General features: G+C 39.5%; 1 protein-coding gene across 5 annotated transcripts in view; it reads left to right on the forward strand.

The window, feature by feature from the left end:
* Nucleotides 1–25,109, forward strand: part of stag2b (STAG2 cohesin complex component b) — a 133,326-nt gene that overhangs the window by 28,728 nt on the left and 79,489 nt on the right. For all 5 annotated transcript variants that reach the window (XM_069892924.1, XM_069892925.1, XM_069892921.1 and 2 more), the window contains exon 2: nucleotides 18,667–18,816. In XM_069892924.1, coding sequence (XP_069749025.1) covers nucleotides 18,773–18,816 — 44 coding nt within the window. In that variant the 5' untranslated portion in view covers nucleotides 18,667–18,772. The remainder of the gene's footprint in view (nucleotides 1–18,666; nucleotides 18,817–25,109) is intronic.

The following is a 25,109-nucleotide window of genomic DNA, read 5'->3' on the forward strand; positions in this document are numbered from 1 at the left end:
ACAGTTTGGCATTTTAACACCATCATCCCCTCAAAACTGATCAGCAAACTCCCAACATCTCGAACACAACATCCCACTGTGCAATTGGATCATGGATTTTCTCACCTCCAGACCACAATCAGTGAAGATTGGTAAGAACTTCTCCACAATCTCTACAGGGCTGTTAGTACCCTACTCTACTCACTTTACATCTATGACTGTGTGGCTCAGTATGGCAATAACATCTACAAATCAGTAGTCGGTTGTATAAAGGAACCATACAGGATGGAGATTGAAAATTTGGCTGAATAGTGCACCAACAACAACCTTGCACTCAATGTCACCAAAACTAAGGCTTCAGGAAAGGAAAGCCAGAGATACACAGTCCAGTGACCATAGGGGGATCAGAGGTGGAGAGGGTGAGTAAATTTAAGTTCTTGGTAGTCACTATCTCGCAAGATCTTTCCTGGACCCATTACACCATTGGCATCATGAGGAAAGCATGTCGGCACCTCAACTTCCACAGGAGTTTGTGGAGGTTTGGCATGACACTAGAGACCCTGGCAAAATTCTGCAGAGGTGTGGTGGAAAGTATACTGACCGGCTGCATCATTTTCTGGTGGAGGGACACCAATGCACTTAAGTGTAAAGTCATCCAAAAGGTCGTGGACACAGCACAGACAAAACCCTCCCCACTATTGAATACTTCTACAGGGAATGCTGTCTTCGGAGAGCAGCAGCAGCAATCATCAAAGACCCACACCACCCAGCACATGCTCTGTTCTCGCTGCTGCCATCAGGAAAGAGGTAGAGGTGTCACAAGACTCGAACCACCAGGTTCAGGAATAGCTGCTCCCCCTCCACCAACAGGCTCCTCAATGACAAACTCAATTATGGACTCATTTAAAGACTCTTGTGGACTTTATTGATTTTCTTTTTGTTCCCTCTGTATTTCAGTCAGTTTAATTCTTTATATGTTCATGCTGTGTATAGTTTTTACACTACCAATTAGTGGTAATTCTGCTGTGCCTGCATGAAGAAAGGAATCTCGGTTGTGTGTGATGTCATGTATGTACTCTGTCAATAAATCTGAATCGAATTGAAGATTTTTGGTGAAATTTTTATCTTCTCTTTGGTAAAGCAGACTTAAAGCAAATGATGGTGATACTTCATGCACTTGTTTTACATTGTCATGTTTATTTACTTGAAAAAAATTTAGGATGCACAAATTGTAATTTAAGTGTGTGTAAATCAAATGAAAATAATTGGATTAGTTTCCTGCTGGTCACATTTCAAAATCTCAGTGTTTCAGTTGGCAGACCCAGCAGTATTATTTTACCAGTTTGCTTCTTTGATCACTAATTACAAGTTCAAAATTGGTGAACTATTGAAAGTAAATATTTCGGAATGAGGACAGTTAATCTCATCATACATTAAAGTCTTGCGCTTTTCCTGGAGCAAATGAGACTGAGGGTCTCCTTGTGCGGGTTTATCAGATCATAAAAGAAAACAAAAATGGATTGTCAGTGTCTTTTTCCAGGTTAGGGAGATCAAAAACAAGAATGAAGTATTTTTATAATTTTTTTTCATTTTAAATAAATATAGATAGTAAAATTTTCAATATCACAATATTAACATTTTTCATACAAAAAACCCCTACAAAATATAAATCCACATACCATTGGAGCTCACATTTATACTATCCATAAAAAAATCAATGCAAGAATGTCCCATCTGTTTATATTATAACAGCATATGTTATTATCATTATTGTAATTAGACCCTATATGGTCCAAATATGGCTACCATATCTTGACAAATGTGTCATACTTGTTTTTTTTAAGATTGTATGTAATTTTCTCCATAGATATACAACTGTTCATCTCTGCAGTCCATTGTGCTATGACTAAGGGAGAGTTGGACTTCCAAGTAATTGCAATATACTTAGCCACTGCTAAAGTTAATTTGACAAAAGAAATTTGGAGTTTGGTTAACTTATTTCAATAAAATTACCCAAAAGATAAAGCTCCGGTTCGTCTGCTAAGCCCACTCCTGTTTATCCTCGTTAATGTGTCCACAATATCCTGCCAAAAAGGCCTCACACACTACCATGTTGCATGTAAAAAATATTCCTGTTTCAATCCCATATCTAAAACGCATCTCCATTATTCAGATTTTGACCTTAGCTTCTGTGGTGTAAGATATAAATGGTGTAGGAAATTATACTGAGCTCCAGCATTTTATACTAATTCATATCTTGATTTCATATTATCCAAACACCAGTCAGATCACTCCCTCTCTCTATAAACCTGGTTTTTCACTTTCACTCTGGAGAGCATAGTACGTTTTTGTTATAAATTTCCTTTAACGTTGGCCCCATCTTTTTCTCAAGAATGATCTTAGCTGGAGGAAACAGAACATTCCATTAGCTACTCCATTATTTCTGTTTTAGTTGATCTAAAGATACGAGTCCCCTCTGCATCACAGTCTTCAATGGTTCTTATTCCTTTGTCATACCAAGAGTTTAATATTCTGTTACTTACATTCACAGGCAACAATACATTCTTACATAATGACGTTCTTAATGATATCCCTGCTTTTTTCCCAATACACTCATTGATTTCTTGCCATACTCTAGTCATGTGTATTAATATAGGATTATCTGTCTTTTTAATTATTGACTTAATACTCCACTTATAGATAAAAATCCTTTGTTGCCCCCTCTTTCATTGAGTATAATTCTATTTGAATCTAAGGAGTCTAGCTTCCTCAAAGAAAGAAATCTGGCTTGTGCTGACAAATAATACTTCCTAAAAACCAGTAGCCTAAGTCTTCCTAATTTATAATCCCACGTTAATTTTTCCAGTGAAATTTTTGGCACCTTATAGGAATCACCTTACACAATTATTTAATAATTAAAAAAAAATTTTGGTAAAGACATAGGCAATGATTGGAAAAAGATATTGTAATCTTGGCATCATTTTCATTTTTTCCACAGTTAATCCTTTCAATCAAAGTAATTAGCAAATCTTTCCATTTCTGCAAATCCTTCTATATCTTTCCCAACAGGGAGCATAATTTAATTTGTAAAAAATTTTGTAGATTATTATCAATCGTGTTTTGAAGTATTCAATTCCATCTACTTAATATTTAAGTCAACTTTTGATGCCATTCATAATCAAAATTCATCAATGGCATTATCTCACTTTTATCCATATTTATTTTCTAACCTGAACTCTTCCATATTTTTCTACTGTTGTTTGGAATTTCTCCAGAGACTCAGCTGGATCAGATAAATATAATAGCACATCACAGCAAATCGGCTAATTTTGCGTTCTTCTTGTCCAACTTTGAAGCCTTTAATATCTGGATTTCTCCTTGTAATCTCTGCTTGTCAATCACAAGAATGAAAAGCACTGGCGACAGGGGCACCCCTGTCCACTTGATCTACTCAGAGAAAACTGTTGACATTTGACTATCAGTTATAATTTTGGCTTGTGGTTTGAGAGTTTTTATCCAATTCTACCTATTCCAAATTTAAATAAGAGCCTTTCTAAGTGGTCGAATGCCTTTTCCACGTCGAGGGAGACTAAGACTGGAATTTAATTTTGATTTATCCATATGTATTCTATTGAATAGCTGACCTAGACTATTTGAAGAGTATCTTCCTTTAACAAATCCTATCTGATCTGTATGTATCAATTTAGGTCAATGTTGTCCCAGTCTATTAGCTAATTCCTTTACCACTATCTTATAATCAGCATTCAAGAGCGAGGTAGATCTATATGAAGAGGTTTTTAATGGGTCCCTGCGTTATTTCAGCAACACTAATGATAGATGTTGAAAAGAGTCTGGGATAGTCTGAGTCTCCACTGCCCGGTCTAGCACTTCCATTATAAGAGGTATCAACAAATCCTTAAATTTTCTTTATAGAACTCAGGCAGGGGAACCCATCTTCTCTCAGAGACTTATTAGCCTGCAGAGTGTTCAGAGCCATCTCAATTCTCTTGTGAAAGGGGATCTCACTCTGTCTGTTCTCTCACCTCTAATTTTGGAAGCTTGACATTTGGTAGGAGCTCGTCCATCTCATTATCATCTAATAATTTTGATTTATGTAGTCTTGTCTAAAATATGTCAATCTCTTTTTGGTTGTAAGTTAAAATATCGGCTTCTGTTTTAATTGCATTTTTAATCAGCGATGACTCCTCTGACTTCACTTGCCAGGACAAGTCTTTGTGTGCTCGTTCTCCTAATTAATAACATTTTTGCTCAGTTTTTAAAATATACTTTTCTGTCTTATATGTTTGTAATATGTTAGATCTGTTTTTTATTTTCCAAGAGTCTATATTTTTCTTGTAAACCCATCCTCTGATATTCTTTCTCCAGTTCTGTTGTGTCTTTCTCCAATTCTACATTATGTTTTTTTTTGAAGATTTTTTGAGCCCAAAAGCCAACAGCAATTGAAATTCACCAAGACAAATGGTTACTTAAACAAAAGTTGCTTTTAATTTTCTTTAAACATGAAAACATGATCAAACTCTAACTTATTTCTATTAACCTTAACTTAACCTAACTTAATCCCCTTCTAGTTCTAAGCACTCGTGTATGTAACCTATGTGTAAGTTCAGAAAAGTTCTTTGATTCACAGTCCAATCTCACTTTTCATCCTTCAAAGTTCACCGGTCAGATAATTCTTATACTGTGCACAGAATTTAACATTTATGAATTTCACCAGGCTTTGGTGCTTGAAAGGTAAAAGGTTACCGCTCAGGAAGGTTCTTGTCGGTTTTCAGAGAGAGATTTGTTGCTCATTGGACACCCACAAATGATTCTTTCAGATCAGACACTTCAGCGTCTTGCCGAAGAAACTTGCCCCATCAGGGTTCTCCAGATGATAACCTCTTTCTTTCAGGTCACCACAGAGTTCCTTTTGTTTCCCTTGTTTCAAGTGAAACATTATGCAGCCAGTCCTCTTATATGGACCACAAAGGCATTGACCAGGCTGAACTAAGAACTCAACTTGTCTCCAAAATGGGGGTTTTCCAGAAGTTTGCCAGCTTGTCATATTCCAGTCCCAGTTGTTGCTGCTGAACTATAGAACTAAATTCTCTCTCTCTCAGAAAAGCCACACGACCCTCTTAGAACAGCAAACTGCACTCAGACTGTGACACCGGACCCAATCTTTTGAGTTCGTTCATCTGTTGCTTTCCACAGCATGCCCAATTAGCACCTACTTATGAAGTCCTTATAGGCATTCTTCAGTTTTTGCAAAGGCACTCGGAGCCTGAACTGTCTGGCTTGAGCAGAGCTCCAGCATTTTAAATGGGATCTGTTTTGAAGTGTTTGTAACTGTGTGATCTAACTAAAAAACCCCCACACAATTTATCTAATTTTAAAACATATCTATAAAATATAAATAATATAAAATATAACAATCTGTCACGTCTGTCTTTTTTCCTGCAGATTTGACATTCAATTTATAGATAAAATACTTTGCTTCCCCCTCCCCCATTAAGTGCATTCCCATTTGAATCCAAGATTTGGGGAGGAGGCTGTCTTCAACAAAGAAGACTAAGAAATCTAGCCTGTGCAGCTAGGTAGTATTTTTTTTCTAAATGTGGAAGTCTGAAGTCCTCCAACCTGTAGTCCCATGTCAGTTTTTCCAATGCAATTTGTGCTACCGTATTATTACCATAGGAACTGTTTAATATAATTGTTTAATAATTTAAAGAAACATTTAGGTAACCGAATAGGCAGCGATTGGAAAAAGTTACTGCAGCCTTGGCATCGCCTTCATTTTGACACAATTAACCCTTCCCACTGGATTAATCAGTCGGTGTCTCCATTTCTGCAGGTCTTCTATCTTGCCCTAAAGAGGAACAAATTTTGTAAATTGTTTTCAGTTGCTATTTTAAGATGTTTTATTCCATCCATCCTCCATTTGTATTTACTTTTTTGGTATCTTTCATATTCAAAATATGTCAATGGTATTATCTCGCTTTTGTCATTGTTTATTATATAACCAGATATTCAATATTTTTCTAGTGTTTTTCCAAAAAATTAGCTGGATAGGTTTAGTAGCACATCATCAGTAAATAGACTAATTTGTGTTCTTCTTGTCCATTTTTGAAGCCCTTTATATCTGGATCCATTCATATTATCTCCATCACCAGTTCAATCGCTAAATAAAAAGCACTGGAGACAGGCATCCCTGTCTACTCGATCTCCTCAAGGGGAATGCTGCTGACATCTGGTTATAATTTTTGCTTGTGGTTTATGATAGAGTTTTTATCCAATTTATAAATGTTCAGTCTATGACATTTTTTCTATGTTTTGAATAGAAAGGACCACTCCAATACTTTTTTGCGTCTAGGGAGACTGTAATACTTGGATTCTGTTTGAATTTTTTCATGTGTATTATATTAAATAATCTTCGTAGACTATTTGAGGAATATCTTCCTTTAACAAATCCTACCTGGTCTGTATGTATCAGGTTTGGTAGGTATTGTCCTAATCTATTCACCAATGCCTGCTAGTATCTTACAATTGGCATTTAACAGTCTATATTGGTCGATATGATGAAGTTTTAATGGGTCCCTTTTTTTGGTTATACCGTAATAATCGCAGTTGAGAATGATTCCAGAGGGTCTGTGTTTCGATGCATTAATAATTCTTTGAACTGTGTGTAGAACAATCTTCCCCGAATGATTTATTAGCCTGTAGGGTATCCTGGGATCTTTCAATTTCTTCTCTTGAAAAGGGAGTTTCTAGTTCTTTCTCTCTTGTTTTGGAAGTTCAATATTTGACAAAAATTATTCAGTTTCATTCTCATCTAGTAATTCTGAAGTATATCATTTTGTTTAATATTGTCTAAAAATGTCATTGATTTCCTTTTGTTTATAGAGTGTCTCTCTGTTTCTATAGCGTTTATCATTCTTGATGGCTCTGCTGTTGTAATTTGCCATGATAGGTCTTTATGTGCCTGTTCACCTAACATAATTTTGTTTAGTTTTTAATGAAGCTTTTTTATCAATATGTTTGTATGTATTATATCTTTGCTTTTTATTCTTCAATAGTCTATATTCTTCTTATCCTGTTGTTTGATTTTTTTTTTCTAATTCTATATCTTTCTCCAAACTGTTTACTTTTGCCATATATTCTCAATATTTTTTGTATAGAATATAATTTGTCCCTTCAAATATGTTTGGAGCGTTTCCCATGTCAAAAAAACTATTATTAGAAGTCGGCTGGTTTGTTTCAGAAATTATTTCTATCTGTCTCTGTATAAACTTGCAGAAGTCTTTTCTTTGAAGTAACGTCAGATTGAGACCATCTGTATACTTTTTCTTGTTTTCTATTATTGTAATAGTTAATGTTAGTGGTGAGTGATCTGATAGAAGCCTTGCTAGGTATTCTGTTTTTATCACACTCTACTTTTGAACTGGGCAGTTATTAAAAATAAATCAATCTTTGTATGTGAATCGAGCATCCTTGAGTAAAAGGAACAGTCTCTCTCTGGGATTTATTTCCCTTCATATAGCGATAAAGTTTAGATCCTTAATGTATGAAATTGTGGGTTTTGCTACTGCTGTTTTTAAGAAGATATCCTTCATAAAGGCTTCATCATCATAATTTGGGGCACAAATATTCATAAATGCTTCTATAAATCTTACAATGTGCCTTTAACAAACCTTCTGGCTTGGTCATTGGATGCATCGTTTATTAATTCTGGTGTATTTTTATTAATTTGAATTGCTACTCCTCTTGCCTTTGAACCAAAGGAAGATGATATTATTTGTCCTACCCATCCTCTTTTTAATTTATCATGTTCCAATTTAGTAAGATGCATTTCTTTAGATATCCAAAACCATTTTTCTTTTCACCAGTCTGCTTTAACCTGTTAATATTAAGACTAATAAACTTTAATGTTTTATCCATACCATTTTTCAAACAAATATCGTATGACAATAAAATATTTCTAATTAAAAAAAAAATACTGCAACATTTCCCTTTTGAGAGACATATATGCATCCCTACCTCTGACGGTGACGTAAACAATAAAGACCAGAAGCCTGTGAAAAAAGACCACGGAATCTTCTGAGAAAGAAAAACTTCTCCCTTTGGTGCTATCTTTTAAAACCGCTCCTCTCCTGGCTCCATTTTTCCCCTTAAATCGGGGTCCCCACCCTGCCACTTGCTTCGCCACCTTCCTTTCTTTCCAGAGCTCTCCATCAACATGATTTTTCTTTTCAAAACAAAAACAAGATGGCTCAGTAGTATAAAATAGAAAAAAAAATGCATCCTTCAGTTAGACCCACTCCAAAATGGTCTTTTTGACCTTCCTATCTAGCAGCTCAACTCTCTTTCCAACTTTTGTAAAAGCTTCCACTTCTCTATTCTTCAAAATTTGTCAATTACTTCCTTTGGACATCAACCCTCAATATCACTGGGTTAATCATTGAATATTTTAAGTTTAGGGTCATTGTTGTCTCTTTACCTCATCAAATTATTTTCTTTGTTTGACCAAAGCAGGTCTAAAGACTGAATTACTTTTTCATTATCTACCACTAGTGGGGCACTGTTGTTTTTTGAATACTTGTATGTTGCTCCCAAGATTGCATCTTGCTTCCAGTAACTTAAAAGCCTTACCAGGACTGGTCATGGGCGCTGTTCACCGGTTCTTTTGAGTCGAGGGTCCGGTGAGCCCCTTCAGTTTGCAGCTTTGTGTTTAACTTGTTTTGTTCCTGCATTTGTGAGATCCATGTTTCAATGAAGCTCACCAGGTCTTTCCCCTCGATTACTTCTCTGTCCATTGTTGCATCTGCTGAAATTCTCCATATGATCGATCTTGATCCATCATTCCTTTTCTGTGTCCCATGTTTTTGCTTTTTTTTTCTAGAGCCTTTAGTCTGTCTTTTGTTTTATCTAGCTCAGCCTCCATTTGAATTATTCGTTCTGTTAAATCTTCCACAATTTCTTTAATTTCTGATATCATTTCCAATATGTGTCTTATTGCTGATTCAACGCTCATGAGTTCACAATGTTTCCATCCTATTCAGTATGTTGGCTCTATCTTGGGCTGAGCTGTTGATTCTTCAGATTTTGTTTTTAGTTGCCTTTGTCATTTTTTACTGGTTTTATCAATTTTTGATGATGAAATTCTGACTTTTGAGCTTTAAAACCATCTTTTTAATACTTTTTATGGAGAGCTCTTTTAAAACAAGTCTGCTCAGATCCTCTACATGGTCATGCCCCCTCCAAGTGTCACAGTGTTTTTGTGAAATGTAAGAATGGAACCCTACATTGTCAGATTCGCTGTAAACAGGAAATTGGTACAATATATTTAACTTGGACATGCGAGAAAGTGAAATTTTTCTGGGAGGAATTGAGTTTAATATTAAATCGAATAACAAAAAATAAAATACTGAAAGACCCAAAAATCTTTCTATTAAGTAATATAAACGATAAAGATTCACAGTTAAAGTTGGATAGATTTTGAAAACAATTTATTATGATTGCTTTAGCAGCAGCAAAAAAAAATGTATAATGTTAACTTGGAAAATGGAAAGATCTTTGAAAATACGGCTTTGGTATATAGAAATGAATAATGGTTCCATTAGAAAAAAAATACTTATAATTTAAGAGATAATTTTGGACAATTTTAACAGATTTGGGAACCATATATAAGGATTATTAGTGATGGCCAGATTCAATCCTCCAACTCTTAATGAGATAATTAAATGTTATATTCATTGAGTCAATAAAAATTAGTAAAAAACTAGCTAACACTTTTTTCCTCCTTTTTTGTTTTTTTATTGTATGTTTTAAACATGATAAATTGTGGCAGGGTTTTTAGTATAGGTCACGTACAAACACTCCAAAACAGATCACATTTAAAATACTGGAGTTCTGCTCAAGCTAGACATTTCCAGCTCCGAGTACATCTGTTGTTTTGAAAAACAACAGATGAAAGAACTCAGAGGATGACGTTCGGAGCCGCATTCTGTCTAAGTGCAGTTGGCTGCTCAAAGAGGGTCATGTGGTTTTGCAAGCAGGGGGAGTCGAACAGGCTTTTCTCTGAGTGAGAGAATTCAGTTCTACAGTGCAACTGCAGCTGGGACTAGAACAGGACAGACTGGCAAGCTTGTGGAAAAACCCCATTTTGAAGATGGGTTCTGAGTTCTTAGTTTAGCCTGGGTTCTATACAAGAGGAGAGGACTGGCTGCCTAATGTTTCACTTGAAATAAGAGAAACAGAAAGGAACTCTGGTGACCTGAAAGATAAAGGTGGTTATCTGGAAAACTCTGATGGGCAAGTTTCTTTCGCAAGACACTGATGTGGCTGATTAAAAGGAATCACTTTGTGTCCAGTGAAAAACAAATCTCTCTGAAAAGCAGCAAGAACCTTCCTGAGTGGTAACTATTTACTTTTCAAGCACCAAAGCCTGGTGAAATTTGTAAATGTTGAATTCTGTGCACATTATTAGAATTACCTGATACCAGTGGACTTGGAGGAGTGAAAAATAAAATTGGACTGCGAATCAAAGAACTTTTCTGAACTTATACACACATTGCATACACATGTGTATAGAATTAGAAGGGGGTTAAGTAAGTTAATAGTAATAAGTTTTTTTCTTTTTTTTTATTGTTCACAATATTACTTTTTCTACTGTATGTAATAACCTTGTTGAACAAATAAATAAAGTTGTGAAAAAAAGTTAATAGTAATAAGATAAAGTTTGATCCTGTTTTCATGTTTAAAGATAATTAAAAGCAACTTTTGTTTAAATAACCATTTGTCTTGGTGTATATCTATTGCTACTGGGTTTTGGGTTCCTCTGGGCTTGTAACACTTTGGGGGTTATTTGGGAGGTGGAGAGGGAGGTGGGACAGTGAGAAAATGAAAAATGTCACTATATGTACATATATATGAATTAATGTAAAATCTATAGTCTTGAATTATTGTGACTGAATAAAAAACTTTTTAAAAAAACTTCTTGTGAAATGTCTCCAGGATACATTTCCTATCATGTTACTAAATACTTTTATGAACTATTTTGAGACAAAATAGCAAAATTCAATAAAAGGTAACAAAATCACAACTTTGATTCTCAACATTATATATTTCTAAAAATGTGCAGACCTGAGAATTGTGAGGCTCTTTCTGCAGATCAGTGATGTTTATTATCATATACAATTTGCCTACTGTATGTACTGAAATTTTTACTTGCTGTAGCTGAACAGGTATTTGGTTTAACAAAATAGTGTACATTAAATGAAAAAAATAATATCTATAACTGTATAATATTCACTGTTATCACAGTGCAAGAAAAGTGGTGTGACAGTAGTTTTTTTTGTGGTGTTGGATTATTATATTTAATGTAGCAAGGGCTTTAAGAGCTTGGTGGCTGTTGGAAAGACTGATCTTGAACCGAGAGGTACTGGATTTTTGGCATATGTATCTTCTTTCCCAATTAGCAGTGAGAAGAGGTTGATAGGGTGTTGGGGGTCCTTTATGATGTCGGGTGCTTTTTTAAACAGTGTTTCAAAGATGTCTTCAGTGGGTTGGAGGTTGGAGCTCATGATGTATTTGGCTTCGTTTGCTACCATCCAGAGCCTTTTGCTTCCAAGATACTCAAATTGCCAACAAGGCTTGATGCAACCAGTCAGTATACTTTCCACAGTTCAATTGGAGAAGTTTGATAGAATATTTCACAATATACCAAATCTCCTCAGAATTCTAAGAAAATGAGGCATCTTCATCACAGATATCTTGATGTACTGGTTCCATGCATTTTCTGATGATTGGTAACCACTGTAACACATGAATTCAGATCTGCCGCCGAGTCCTTGAATGTGGCCCAAAGAGTCATGAAAATCATCTTCCTAGACCATCTCTGTGCAATTTTCAATACCAGTTCTGTGCTCTTCAATTTTTCTGTGTATGCAGGAAGAAGCAGCACAGCCAGATGGTCTGACTTTTGAAGGTGCTAGCGTGGAATAGAAAAGTAGACATCATTGATGGTAGTGTAGCAGTGGTCAAGGGTGTTAGTTTCTCTGGTGTTGCAGGAGTGACACTAGTTTCTTATGCTCCCTTGGTTGAAGTCCCCAGGGATGACTGAGAAGTTTTGGGAAATGCTATTTGATATCTTTTGATCTGTGTATATCTCCTACGTTGCTCACATCTGCCTGTGAAGGAATGTTGACTGTAGTCAAGACAGCAGAAGTGAATTCCCTCAGGAGGTAGAAGGGTAGAATATTAGCACTCTATGTTCCAGATGAGAGGAGCAGCTATTGGATTAGGTCACCAAATGTGAGCATCCTAATGTGAACACTGCCACCTTTTCGTTTACTTGAGGCCATTGTCCAATGTGGGGAGAAACTTTCAGGCTGAAAAGCAGAGTCTAGAGTTGGGGGTGAGCCATGTCTCTGAAACAATTCCTCATGTCCCTTAGAAGCATGTTGGTAATCAGGATATTTGAATACTGAGCAACACCCAGAAGTTGGTTAAAAGAATCAGGAGTTGGGATTATGTTAATAGACAGATGTTACAGGGCAATGAAGTTTGATGTAATTGCTCTAAAACTGGCATCGCCTTGTGAAGCACAGAATAACTACAGTCTCTGCCTCATTCATGGGTTCTTCTGAATTTGTGAACCATGGCTTATTCCCGCAATCCCCAGTAATTGTATATTCATAGTTTTTTAATGTCAGCTGTTGTGTTTGGAAAGTATCAGACTCTGCTTCCTAAGATGGATCATAGTATGGGAATACCGTGGCTTTGCAGTATTAGAAGGGCTACCGGAAGGCGTCAAACGATACTTATTTACTCTACTACACAACTGTAGACTTTCACATTGGACTTAGTTTGAACTTTAATACCAATGGCTGCTCATCTTCTACACGCTCCAGCATGTGTGCACACTTAACACAGAGATTTTCAAACACACTCCAGATTCCCTGCAGCAACTGGGGTGCAGCTCTCTACAAGCACTAATCTGTTGCAGTACTACAGCTCAACTTAAGTGTAGTGCACCCTTTCCCCGCCACTCCTCCAGCGATGTCCACAGTGGTGAACTGGCATGGAGCGATGTCTGCGACTTGGACCATGAGGCAGAGAGAGAAATGTAGTACGCACCAATCTTTATAGTGTCCTGAGCTGGCCACCTGCCCAATGATAGTCTGAATACGTTTCAGACAGGGAGGTCACGTGACCATCTATAACCCACAATGTTCCATTCAGGGATGTCATGTGTTCCTCCACAATCCACATCTAACATTTCCACCCCTTGGAAGTCACATCACTCACCTATTACGACAAGTACACTGAATAACTGGTTTCTAAACTGTAAAACCTAAGTAACATATTACAACTTTAAAAGCATGTCTAAAGCAATGCAAATCCAGTGGATCAGTGCCTTCTATATGATGGACAAGGCACGTTATAAAACTCCATAACACTACCTCACCAGCTCTTTCCCCCCCCCCCCCACCTGTCCAATCAGGATCATTGTGTTGATGGAGCTGGGTGCTGTGGGAGCTGCTCCCCCCCCCCCCCCCCCCCCCCGTCTGAGAGGGAAGTGAAAGGAAATTGTTCATTTATTCACATTCTTTCTTTTCTCCAGCTGAGCTGGCATATGTGTGCACCTTTGCCACCAACGCCTACAAAAAGGCAATGCTAGTGCACTTCTTGGCTAGTGCATCCATGCCTTGGCTTCACATTTGAGTGCTCCCTTGGCACAGAGCCGAGATGCTTGTCCCTGTGCTATCCAATGTTGAGGCGGGGACAGGCCAGCAGGCATGCATCCAGCATGTACCTGTATTCTCATGGAAGTGCCCCATTTTTCTGGGCTTTCATCTGACACCAGGATGACGTTTCTGCTTGTATTCCCTTTGAATGGGTGCCACACACACCTGTGTTGGTTCTCTGTAACGATAGCCAGGAATCAAGTCTGAAAGTTGGCCAAATTAATACCTTCAAAATAAAACCACCTTAAGCACTCAACCAGGAGGAATTACTTTATTATTGAGGAGGGTCGCTGTTATTACCAAGTGTTTATAAAATGTATCAAATATTTCCTGCTTGTGGATAATCTGCAACATTGTAATTAAAAGTTGAAACTACAATTTCCTGAGAGTGTGCTGAGAGACATGAGTGAAGAGTAAATTTCACAGCACACGGTTTAATTAAAAAAAAGTCCATCGCAAAGGCTGTAATTGAAAGGTGCATGACAAAGCTTGTGGATGTTGTTAAGCTGGAATTTTCTGTTATAATGTATCCATGGCAACAGCTCTTGCCTGTCTGCTGAAGGTTTTCTGTATACTTCATGACATCAGCTCCTTGTTGTTTAAATGAGCTGGTGCTGATGGCTGGAATCAGTGTTGGGATTGCAGCAGTCTATTTTGAAGAGTGTTTTATGAACCCTCACATCGAGAAGAGGAACAGCTTGAAGGGTAGTTTCCTGGGGGGTGGGGGTGGTGTTTGGAAAAGCTCACAAGATGAATTAATCTGATGCCACCACCAGTGGGGGAGGTCTAGAGGGAAGGCTGATCCAGGTCGGAATGGGCACCACATGGAAAGCTCCACCTCCATGAGGCTTCCTCATGTCTCTGTGACGTCGCCTGACTTTGCTTTAGCCCTGCATACCTGAGCAGGTGCTTCCCACTCCATGTACTCCAGTCTCTCTAGGAGGATACTGGCTTCCCAGACAGTTTTTCTGGTCACAGTCCCTGGAGGAGCAAGGTGTGTGGTGATGACTAAATAGCACCAATCACTTTGGTGCTCACTGGGAAATGGTGCTCATGGGTGCCCCTGTATATACCTACAAGCAGTGCCCACTCCTTAACAACCCATGTCTACAAGCCAATGGTATACTACTGTGGCTGGCTGTGTAGGTCCCCTTCTAGAAGAGCAAGGAGCCTGGCCCAGACTGCAGTCACCATCCATTCCCATATGGTGGTGCTGTCATCGACCCCTACTGGCAGCGCCCTCAAGGCATTGTCATTCATACAAAGTTGAGGGACAGAAGTTTAGGAGGGACATCGGGGTAACTCTCTCTGTGTAAAGTAGTTTGGGTGCTGTAAGGTAAAACATCATGAGATGGGAATGTGCAGGGCTGTAACAAGATGTGAATGCATCCTTGTACTTACAAGATAAGAGAGACATTGATGGATTGAGAGGCAGGAAGCTAGCAGGGAAAGGATAGCAACAGTTTTAGTCATTGGACAAGTAATGATATGATGATGTTCTAAGCACATATCCAAGGGTATAAAAAATCACCATTTTGCTGATAACGGCAGAATGCATTCTCCGACTAACATGGTTAGTCGCAAGTGTTACAATCCGGTAATAAAGAACAAAGAACCCTGATTTCGACTCAGTCTGGTGTTTGTCTCACTCATTCATGAACAAAGCAGACCTAACAGTGCCTGGGTGATGGAGGCTAAAACATTTGGTGCATTTAAGAGACTCTTAGACACAAGGATGAAATAAAAATAGAGGGTTATGGGTAGGGAGGACTTGATACTTTTTTAGGAAGGAATAAATGGGTTGGCACAACATAAAGGGCCAAAGGGTCTGTACTATGATGTACTGTTTTCTGTCTGTTGCTCACACAGACCACCCAGGGCTCTCGCTTCCTGATGTGTGAGAGAAAGGGAGAATAAAATTGGGGGGAGCCCTCATCTCCCAGTCAAAGTAGCAGCACAGCTAGTTCCCTTGCCCTGTTAGCTCCTTGGCGGAGTAGTCTCGGGATTCCATAATTCAGCAGTGACTGCATGCATGACCACCTGAGATTCCCCACCAACACACCCCCCCCAAAAAAAAACAAAAAATGGAACTATCTCTCCATTTTGGACAGTCGACTGGGTCCTCTCATGGTAGGTCTGGGACTACATGGTCACTGGTTGGGCTTGCCAAGGCTCAGGCATGCATGGGGGAATGACGTGTGTCATAGGACTCAGTATCCTCATTGTCATCACCGTTCATCCACACATACTTATCCCCCAACCACATGTGATCCCCCTTACCCCACAGGACAATGGATCAAGCTGCCAGCCAGACAAGGGAGCTGTGTTTCAATCAGCTTAGAACCTGCCTCCATGACTTTCATTTCTAGGTTGGTATCTTGCACTTGTCCAGTCTCCCCTATGTCCTGTTGTGCACCCCAGTGATGCTGCAGGGATTCTTTCTCCCTGTCTTTCAGTGCATCCAGAGAGACACCAAAAACCTCTGGAAATCCTGCTTACTCAACGAGGGTTGTCACACTGCCCTATCTTTTCTCTGTTGGGATCCCGCCAAACAACTGGACTCCTGGTAGTTGTTGGTCCACTCATGGTTGAATTCTGATACCGGTGGCTGCCCATTTTCTTTGCTCCCCCACGTGTGCACTTTACAGATGGACTTTCAAACATACTCCTCCTGATTCCCTGTACGAATGGGGATGCAGCTCTCTGCAAGCACTGATCTATCACAGTACTACGGCTCAACTTAAGCATAATATGCCACTTACCCTCGACTCCTCTAGCGATGTCCACAGTAGCAACCTGGCTTGGAGCAATGTCCGGGACTTGGACCTAAGAGGCAGAGAGACAGAAATGTGGCATGCATCGATCTTTATACTGTTCTGAGCTGGGTGTCTGGCCAATTATTACACTGAGTCATTTAAATGAGCCAACGATAAAGTGTGCACTAATGAACAGCCAGAGTCCAATCTTGATTGGCAGGTGATGCGACTTCTGAATTAGTTTCAGGCAGGGAGGCTTCGTGTTCTTCCATCATCCACATGTAACACTTGATTCCTCCAGCAGCAAAATAAAAGTATGGAATGCTGAAAAACCATGAGTGATTTAAAGTTTAAATTTTTGACATAGAGCCCGGTAACAGGCCATTTTGGCCTACAAGGCCTTGCTGACCTACAACCCCAGTACATTTCGAACACTGGGAGGAAACTAGAGCCCCCAGGGAAAACTCACACAGACTCAGGGAGAAGTACAAAACTTCTTACAGGCACAGGATTCGAACCCCGGTCCTGATCGCTGGTGCTGTAAAGGCATTGTGCTAACTGCTGCACCAACAATGCCACCTAAAATCAAAGCTAATATTTGGGGTCAAGCATACGAGCAAGAGGAGAGGACCAATTTTTCTGACTGCAGAGTTCCTGGCTTATTGAAAGAATTATACATATCAACAAGTGTTTTCATTTCCTAAATTGATTTTGTTTTCAAATAAACTGATAATCTTAGCATATTTATCTTAATAGATCTACCAAATTTTCCTTGTAGGTTTCCATAGAGAATGGTATTTCAGTTTTTCATGCTTGAGTGTTGTTTTTGTTTGCATGTCTTTGATTCTAACAATTTCCTTTTTCAACAGGTAAGTAATTTAAAAAGACGCTGCTTCGCTTGTCTCAAACCTTTGCACTTTCGGTTGCTGATTCAATTAAATGATGGTTTGCGTTCAAAATAGTAGTGTTGTGTCACTAAGACTCAGGTTTTCCTTCCTTGAGCATGCATACTGTTGCTGAATTGTCCTTTGTACTGTGGGTATTTTGTTTGAATAGGCCTGCCCAAGAGCCATCACTGATACCAATAATTTAGGCTATTCATCACCCAACAGCAAACGAAACCCCATTCACTTTAAAGTTGGCATTGTGCTCTTTGCTTCTCATGATACCTTACTGCATTTGGATGTTCTCCTAACTGTCTCACTCTTGACATTGCTATGGCAAATTATCTGGGTGAAAGAGCTTGTAGAGAATGAACTGCATAAAGGAACCTAAGGCTTGAAGTCCTGGTGGATATTTGAATGTCGTAGTTGGTCCAAGAGGTTCATAAAGCTAAAGCTCAATTATTTGATATTGTGATATTTATTCTGACTGCGTAGATTTGTTTCCTGACATCTCTGCTTGCTTATTCTTTCAACAGTCCATTTGCCCACGCAGCTTCACTCCCTTGTTTTTTTTTTGCTTCTGCGAACATACGGCTTCCTTCTTCTCTCCTGTAATTTTCTAATTCTCAAGTCACTGCCAATTTTCTTCTTACTTCGCAGTCCCTCCTCCAACAACTTTGAATATAGTTGTAGCTTTAAAAATCTGGTTATTTATTATTAATTGCATTCCCATATCAAAACAGTTTATTTGTGCTCGTGGCTAGTCAATTAATATACTTGTGTTTTACATGGATTTGTCAATTTCACTCTCCAGCTCGTCTTTAACTTTTGCTTAAAATAAAATTGGTATCATTGATACTGTGAGGAATTGTGCCCAATAACTCTGAATGTTGCCAAAGATCTGCATTATGCTCATTTATTAACAGGCATCTGTCCATGAACTTGCAAGTGGTTATTGCAAATTCTTGTGATTTTTATTGTTAACTTATGAGTTTAGAAAACTAGCGACTTGCTGGTTCATTTACCCTGTTTCCACTTGCTTTAAATTGCAGTAAAACTGTGGCAGATTTCTTGTACCTTGCACTATTTGTCAAAAGCTGCTGAGGTGAATTATTGCTTCTGAATTGCTGCACAAGCATTGATTGGAATCAGAACTTGGACCCTCAGATCTATCTGATGAAGTGCTTCACTTGATACTTCTTTTGCCTGTCAGGTTAAATGAACCATGAAAAATAAATGTGAAGAAGTTCATGAGGAACAATTCAAAAGATTTAGTTTATTTGTTTTTCTTCTTTTCAGGTTTTGCGTTCTGTGACTAGAAGCGACTGGGTTGGAACTGAACGCCCTGCTCTTGTGAAGGGGGGAGAACAAATAATTTATTTTAATCACAGAAGATGTTTAGGAGATGATAGCTGAACCTGAAATACCCACAGAATTTCATCTCCCTCAGTAAGTTCTTTGTTATTCAGCCGCAGCATTATTTTCAGAAGTGAGAAAGATTGATTTTGCATGTTACCCAACTTTGTACAATTCATGTTTTTCTCTCCTTTCCTGCAATGGTGATTTGGGCTTTGGGTTCAGGTTCAGTGGACCTGCAGCCCACCCAAGAGGCTATTCACGCGAAAGCCCAAACGGTGAGTTTAATTTGTTACGGTTGGACAATTGAGGATGTCATGGCCTTGTTATTCACAGATCCTAATTGATTAGCTTTACTCAAGCCAGGAATGTTATTGAGGGTAATTATAGTAATGAGCTCCACATGGTATAAGGAAAATACTTGAATATACGGCAGAATTTTAAAATCTTGTACTATTCCATCCCTTCTATGACGTTGGAAACATGAGACTGCTTATTTCCAGGTGCTGGTCCAGCAGCATCTGCGGGCGTTGAGGGAGTGTGAGCAAATTGTTGACACATTTGGATCTTTAAAGAGCTTCATTCAAAATTTCAGCACTTCCTTTCTTCAGATGCTGCACAATATAGGGTTCCTCTAGCAGGTTGTCATTTGCTTTTCCATCTTATTGTCCTATTGAATTAACAATTGGATTCTTCAGGTTTCATACCTGTCAAGCCCACCATTGACTAAGTTATTACCATATGAAAATTCCAAAATCAGATGGTTGCATGTTTCCATCAACTCTAAAGTTAGGGGAAGATAAAAGATTTTTGATTGCTCCTTTCACAAAATTTGTTGAATAGGCAATGGTGCAATCTTTCTCTTTGATGAGACTCAGCTAAGTATTTCCACCATTGGTATTATATTTGGTGCTAAATTGAGATTCAGACCACATGTTGGCTTTGTAACCAACATTTCCTTTTTTCATCTGTTCCATAATCCTCTTCCTGCCTGATTTTATATGCTGGTGAAGGCATTTACCTCTCTCACTGTTCATTCCAACGCATTTCTGATTAGGCTTCCTCATTTTGATTTCCAGGAGCTTGATGCCATCCCAAACGCAACTTTATCCTAAATTGCACCGACTTTTTTGCAAATTGTTCTTAACACTCTGTGGCTGCATTGAGATCTCTGCTTTTCCCTCAGTCCTCTATAACTTTCTGCAGAATCCTCACTCTGACATTCTCCGTTTTAACTTCTCCACATTCAATCACCATGCTTTCAGCTGGCAAGATTTTTAATCTTTCTACCATCTGCCCCATATTTATTTAAGATCATTTTGTCATACTTTTGGTCTCCTGTTTTCTAATATTGACACTCCTGCAATGAATTCCAAATGTTGTTCAAAAGAGATAAGTAAATAGAAGTGATTGTACTTTCTGAACTGAAATGGATACTTTTTAAAGTTTCTTGGATGACTTGTAACTACTCCACAGACCTACTGGTTGGGTTGGCCAGGCAGCTTGGTTCTAGGGAGAAGCATTGTAGTGCTTCTATCATTAGGTCATCTGTGCTGCATGGAGGTCTTCTGAGTTCAGTCCTGTACTCTATCCTGTAACATTTTTTTCTTTATGTTCAGTATTTCTAAAATATCATGGAAGAGACAGAAAGGGTTTAAAATTCCATGTTACTTGTTTGTCTCCAAGTTCAAAGTTCAAATTTATTGTCAAGAATACATGCACAACATTACAAACAACCCTGAGATTCTTTTTGCGGGTGAATCAGAATTACTTCTTCTTTGGCTTGGCTTCGCGGACAAAGATTTATGGAGGGGTATGTCCACGTCTGCTGCAGGCTCGTTGGTGACTGACAAGTCCGATGCGGGACAGGCAGGCATGGTTGCAGCGGTTGCAAGGGAAAATTGGTTGGTTGAGGTTGGGTGTTGGGTTTTTCCTCCTTTGTCTTTTGTCAGTGAGGTGGGCTCTGTGGTCTTCAAAGGAGGTTGCTGCCCGCCGAACTGTGAGGCGCCAAGATGCATGGTTGGAGGCGATATCAGCCCATTGGCGGTGGTCAATGTGGCAGGCACCAAGAGATTTCTTTAAGCAGTCCTTGTACCTCTTCTTTGGTGCACCTCTGTCTCGGTGGCCAGTGGAGAGAGCGCCATAGAACACGATCTTGGGAAGGCGATGGTGCTCCATTCTGGAGACGTGACCCACCCAGCGCAGTTGGGTCTTCAGCAGCATGGATTCGATGCTTGCGGACTCTGCCAGCTCGAGTACTTCGATGTTGGTGATGAAGTCATTCTAATGAATGTTGAGGATGGAGTGGAGACAGCGCTGATGGAAGCGTTCTAGGAGCCGTAGGTGATGCCGGTAGAGGACCCATGATTCGGAGCCGAACAGGAGTGTGGGTGTGACAACGGCTCTGTACACGCTGATCTTTGTGTGTTTCTTCAGGTGGTTGTTTTTCCAGACTCTTTTGTGTAGTCTTCCAAAGGCGCTATTTGCCTTGGCGAGTCTGTTGTTTATCTCTTTGTCGATCCTTGCATCAGATGAAATGGTGCAGCCGAGGTAGGTAAACTGGTTGACCGTTTTGAGTTCTGTGTGCCCGATGGAGATGTGGGGGGGCTTGTGGTCATAGTGGGGAGCTGGCTGATGGAGGACCTCAGTTTTCTTCAGGCTGACTTCCAGGCCAAACATTTTGGCAGTTTCCGCAAAATAGGACATCATGCGCTGGAGAGCTGGCTCTGAATGGGCAACTAAAGCGGCATCGTCTGCAAAGAGTAGTTCACGGACAAGTTGCTCTTGTGTCTTGATGTGAGATTGAAGGCGCCTCAGATTGAAAAGACTGCCATCTGTGTGGTACTGGATGTAAACACCGTCTTCATTGTTGAGATCTTTAATGGCTTGTTTCAGCATCATGCTGAAGAAGATAGTAAAGAGGGTTGGTGCGAGGACGCAGCCTTGCTTCACGGCGTTGTCAATGGAGAAGGGTTCGGAGAGCTCATTGCTGTATCTGACCCGACCTTGTTGGTTTTCGTGCAGTTGGATAACCATGTTGAGGAACTTGGGGGGGCATCCGAGGCGCTCTAGTATTTGCCAGAGCCCTTTCCTGCTCACGGTGTCAAAGGCTTTGGTGAGGTCAACAAAGGTGATGTAAAGTCCTTTGTTTTGTTCTCTGCACTTGGAGCTGTCTGAGGGCAAAGGCCATGTCAGTAGTTCCTCTGTTTGCGCGAAAGCCACACTGTGATTCTGGGAGGACATTTTCAGCGACTTAATGGTAGTGCAAAAGCTGTACTCAATGTATATATGCAAAGAAATGTAAACAAACTGAACTGTGCAATACAGAGAAAAAGTAAATGTCCTTAGTTTAGTCGCTGATTGAGTTTGTTGTTGAGGAGTTTGATGGTGGAGGGGTAGCACCTGTTCCTGAACCTGGTGGTGCAAGTCTTGTGGCACCTCTTCTCCTCTGACGTTAGCAGTGAGAATAGAGCAGTGCTGGGTGGTGCGAATTCTTGACGATTGCTGCTGCTCTCCGACGGCGAATGCTCTCCATAGATTTTCTCGATGGTGGGGCATGATTTACCTATGATGTACTAGACCGTGCCTACTACTTTTTGCAGGGCAATCTGCTCAGAGATATCGGTGCCCCAATAGCAGGCTGTGATACAGCCGGTCAGCATTCTTTCCACTACACATCTATAGAAATTTGCCAAATTGTTGATGTCATACCAAATTTCCGCAAAGTCCTGTGAAAGTACAGGCGCTGATAAGCTTTCTTCATGATTCCTTTAATGTGTTGGGTCCAGGAAAGATCTTCTAAGACAGTGACTCCCAAGAACTTAAATTGGCTCATCTTCTTCACCTATGATCCTTCAATAATCACTGGCTTGTATACGTCTGATTTTCCCTTTCTGAAGTCCACAATTGTCTCTGGTTTTGGAGCTATTGAGTTGCACCGTTCAGCCAATTTTTCAATCTCCCTCCTGTATGTGGACTCATCACCCATTTTTCTTCAACCCACCACCGCGGTATTATCAGGGAATATGTGGATGGTGGTGGTTGTTGGACTAAACCACACAGTCATGATGTCTGTAGAGCAGGGGGCAAGAATGTGGCGCTGTGATACTCTGGTACTGATGGAGATTGTGAAGGAGATGTTCTTCACAATCCTCACTGATTGTGATCTGGGGGTGAGGAAATCCAGGTTTGAATTACACCATCTCCCCAATCTGTTGAATTAATTCACCAATTTATCAGACTAGCACATGCCCATTTGTAGATTTGGCTGCAGCAGAAACTACAACTCTTAAATGGTTGTTTGAGGCAGAATTAACATATGAGATCAATCCGCATGCAAGATTGATTTTGCACTAACAATGCTGTTTTGAGATTTTAAAGATTCATCTTTGTAACAGGAAAGCCTGTCCCCACTGTTTTAAAATCACGTTGATGTACTTTCTCACGGAAACTGAGCAATCCTTTAAACTTGAAGAGGTGAACAGGGAGCATTTACAGCATGGAAAGGGAGTTTTTGGAAATCCATGCTGATCAAGCAATTATTTACAGTCATCACTTTGTATTGTCCCTACATTCCCAACAATTTCATTAAGATACCAGCCAAGCCTTCATATTCTGGGCAATTTATTATGTTTTTTCCCTCCATTTCCCTTTTTTGCAACTCGCGAGAAAGGGAATGGATGAGGTAGTTTTGACTGGTGAGAAAGGTGTATTATTAAGATGTGAGCATGGGAGAAGCCATTGTCGTAGAATTTCTGATGTGAAATGAATGGAAATAGAAGAAGGTAGTTCTATCTTGGACAAATGAAGGGGAACAATTGGGGATGATGTCATCAGCTGAGTCAGGCTACACAAAAGATGGTGAAGAATTTGTTCATCATGGTTGGAGCCAAAAATAATGCTTTGGATTGCAAAACCTTGGGAGCTGCAGAATTTTGAATGGAAGAGTTCACAGGGTTATGGGAAAAGTAACTTTCCATCTTGAAGCTGGAATTTATTTTAAGGACGTGAAATTTCTTTCAAGACTCAGTATTAATGTGATATCCATTTCCACTGTAACCTTGCAATGTTGTGGCCTTCAAGCAGCAGGCTGATTACCTCAGCTGATTTTCACATTTCCATAACTTTGCTATCCTCTTCCTTCACAGTAACAAATCTCCAAAAAGTTGGATGAGTGCTGCTTGTTCATTTGCAAGTTGAATACTATTGGAATTATCTGTGTAAGAGTGGTTTTCAATTTTTTTCTTTCTATTCACATACCATGTTAATTCATCCTTATGCCAGAGGTGCTCTGTGATTAGTAAGGGATTACTTAAAGGTGGTATGTGAGTGGAAAGAAAAAGTTTGAAAACCACTGATTTAATCGGATATCATGGACTCGTTATGTGCACGGTTTCCTAACTCCAAAGGAAATGGGCCAGTGGCAATTTTTCTCCAGTAAAATATTTCAGTGACAATTGGGTCTAGAGCAGTGATTCTCAACCTTTCCTTCCACCCATATACCACCGTAAGCAATCCCTTACTAATCACAGAGCACCTATGGCATGGAGATGACTTAAGATGGTATGTGAGTGGAAAGAAGAAGTTTGAAAACCACTGACAAGAGATGTGTTTGCTTAATGTCGAGTCATTGTCTTTTGTGGACATATTGACATAACAAATCTTGAAGCTCAAGGTAGAACCATTCATGTTTTCAGGATAATTGAGGAATAGCAGAAAATGGTCTGAATGAGATCAACTCTGCTCCAAGAATATATTAAAATGATTAAATTGAAGCAATATTATTCATCTTGTCAGTGCCGGTGCATTCAAACTGGTATTATTTATTCTATTAATCCCGTGCCCAATGATGCCCGAGTTTTCATGCTTGCACCCATAGTTTCTCCCTCACTACCATTTGGGTCCCAAAATGTCCTTTCAAGTGAAGCCACATTTCACTTGTGAACCTGCAGGTGTTATCGACTGTATCCGGTGCTCACATTGTGGTCTCTACATTGGAGGGACTGGGCGCAGGCAGGCAGATTGCTTTTTTGAGCACCTCTGCTTTTTCCGCTGCAATACTGTGAATCTCCCAGTGGCCACCCATTTCATTTCTCTCCCCATTCCATTCTCTTACTGACACGTCTGTCCATGGTCTCAGGCACTGCAAGAGTGAGACCACCTGCAAATGAGAGGAAGAACCCTTCAAAGTCTAACTGGGCACCCTCCAACTGGATGGCATTGACATCAACTTCTATGGCTTTCGATAAACCCCATCCTGTCTTCTTTTCGCTTTCCTCCAGATCTGTGTCTCTCTCTCTCTTTTCCACATCTCTTCACACAGGCATAATCAATTCTCACTTCTCCCCTTATATCCAATGAACACCTGTTGTTGGTCGGGACTCCTC

This window comes from Narcine bancroftii, chromosome 8, assembly GCF_036971445.1.
Source record: "Narcine bancroftii isolate sNarBan1 chromosome 8, sNarBan1.hap1, whole genome shotgun sequence".
Lineage (NCBI taxonomy): Eukaryota > Metazoa > Chordata > Chondrichthyes > Torpediniformes > Narcinidae > Narcine > Narcine bancroftii.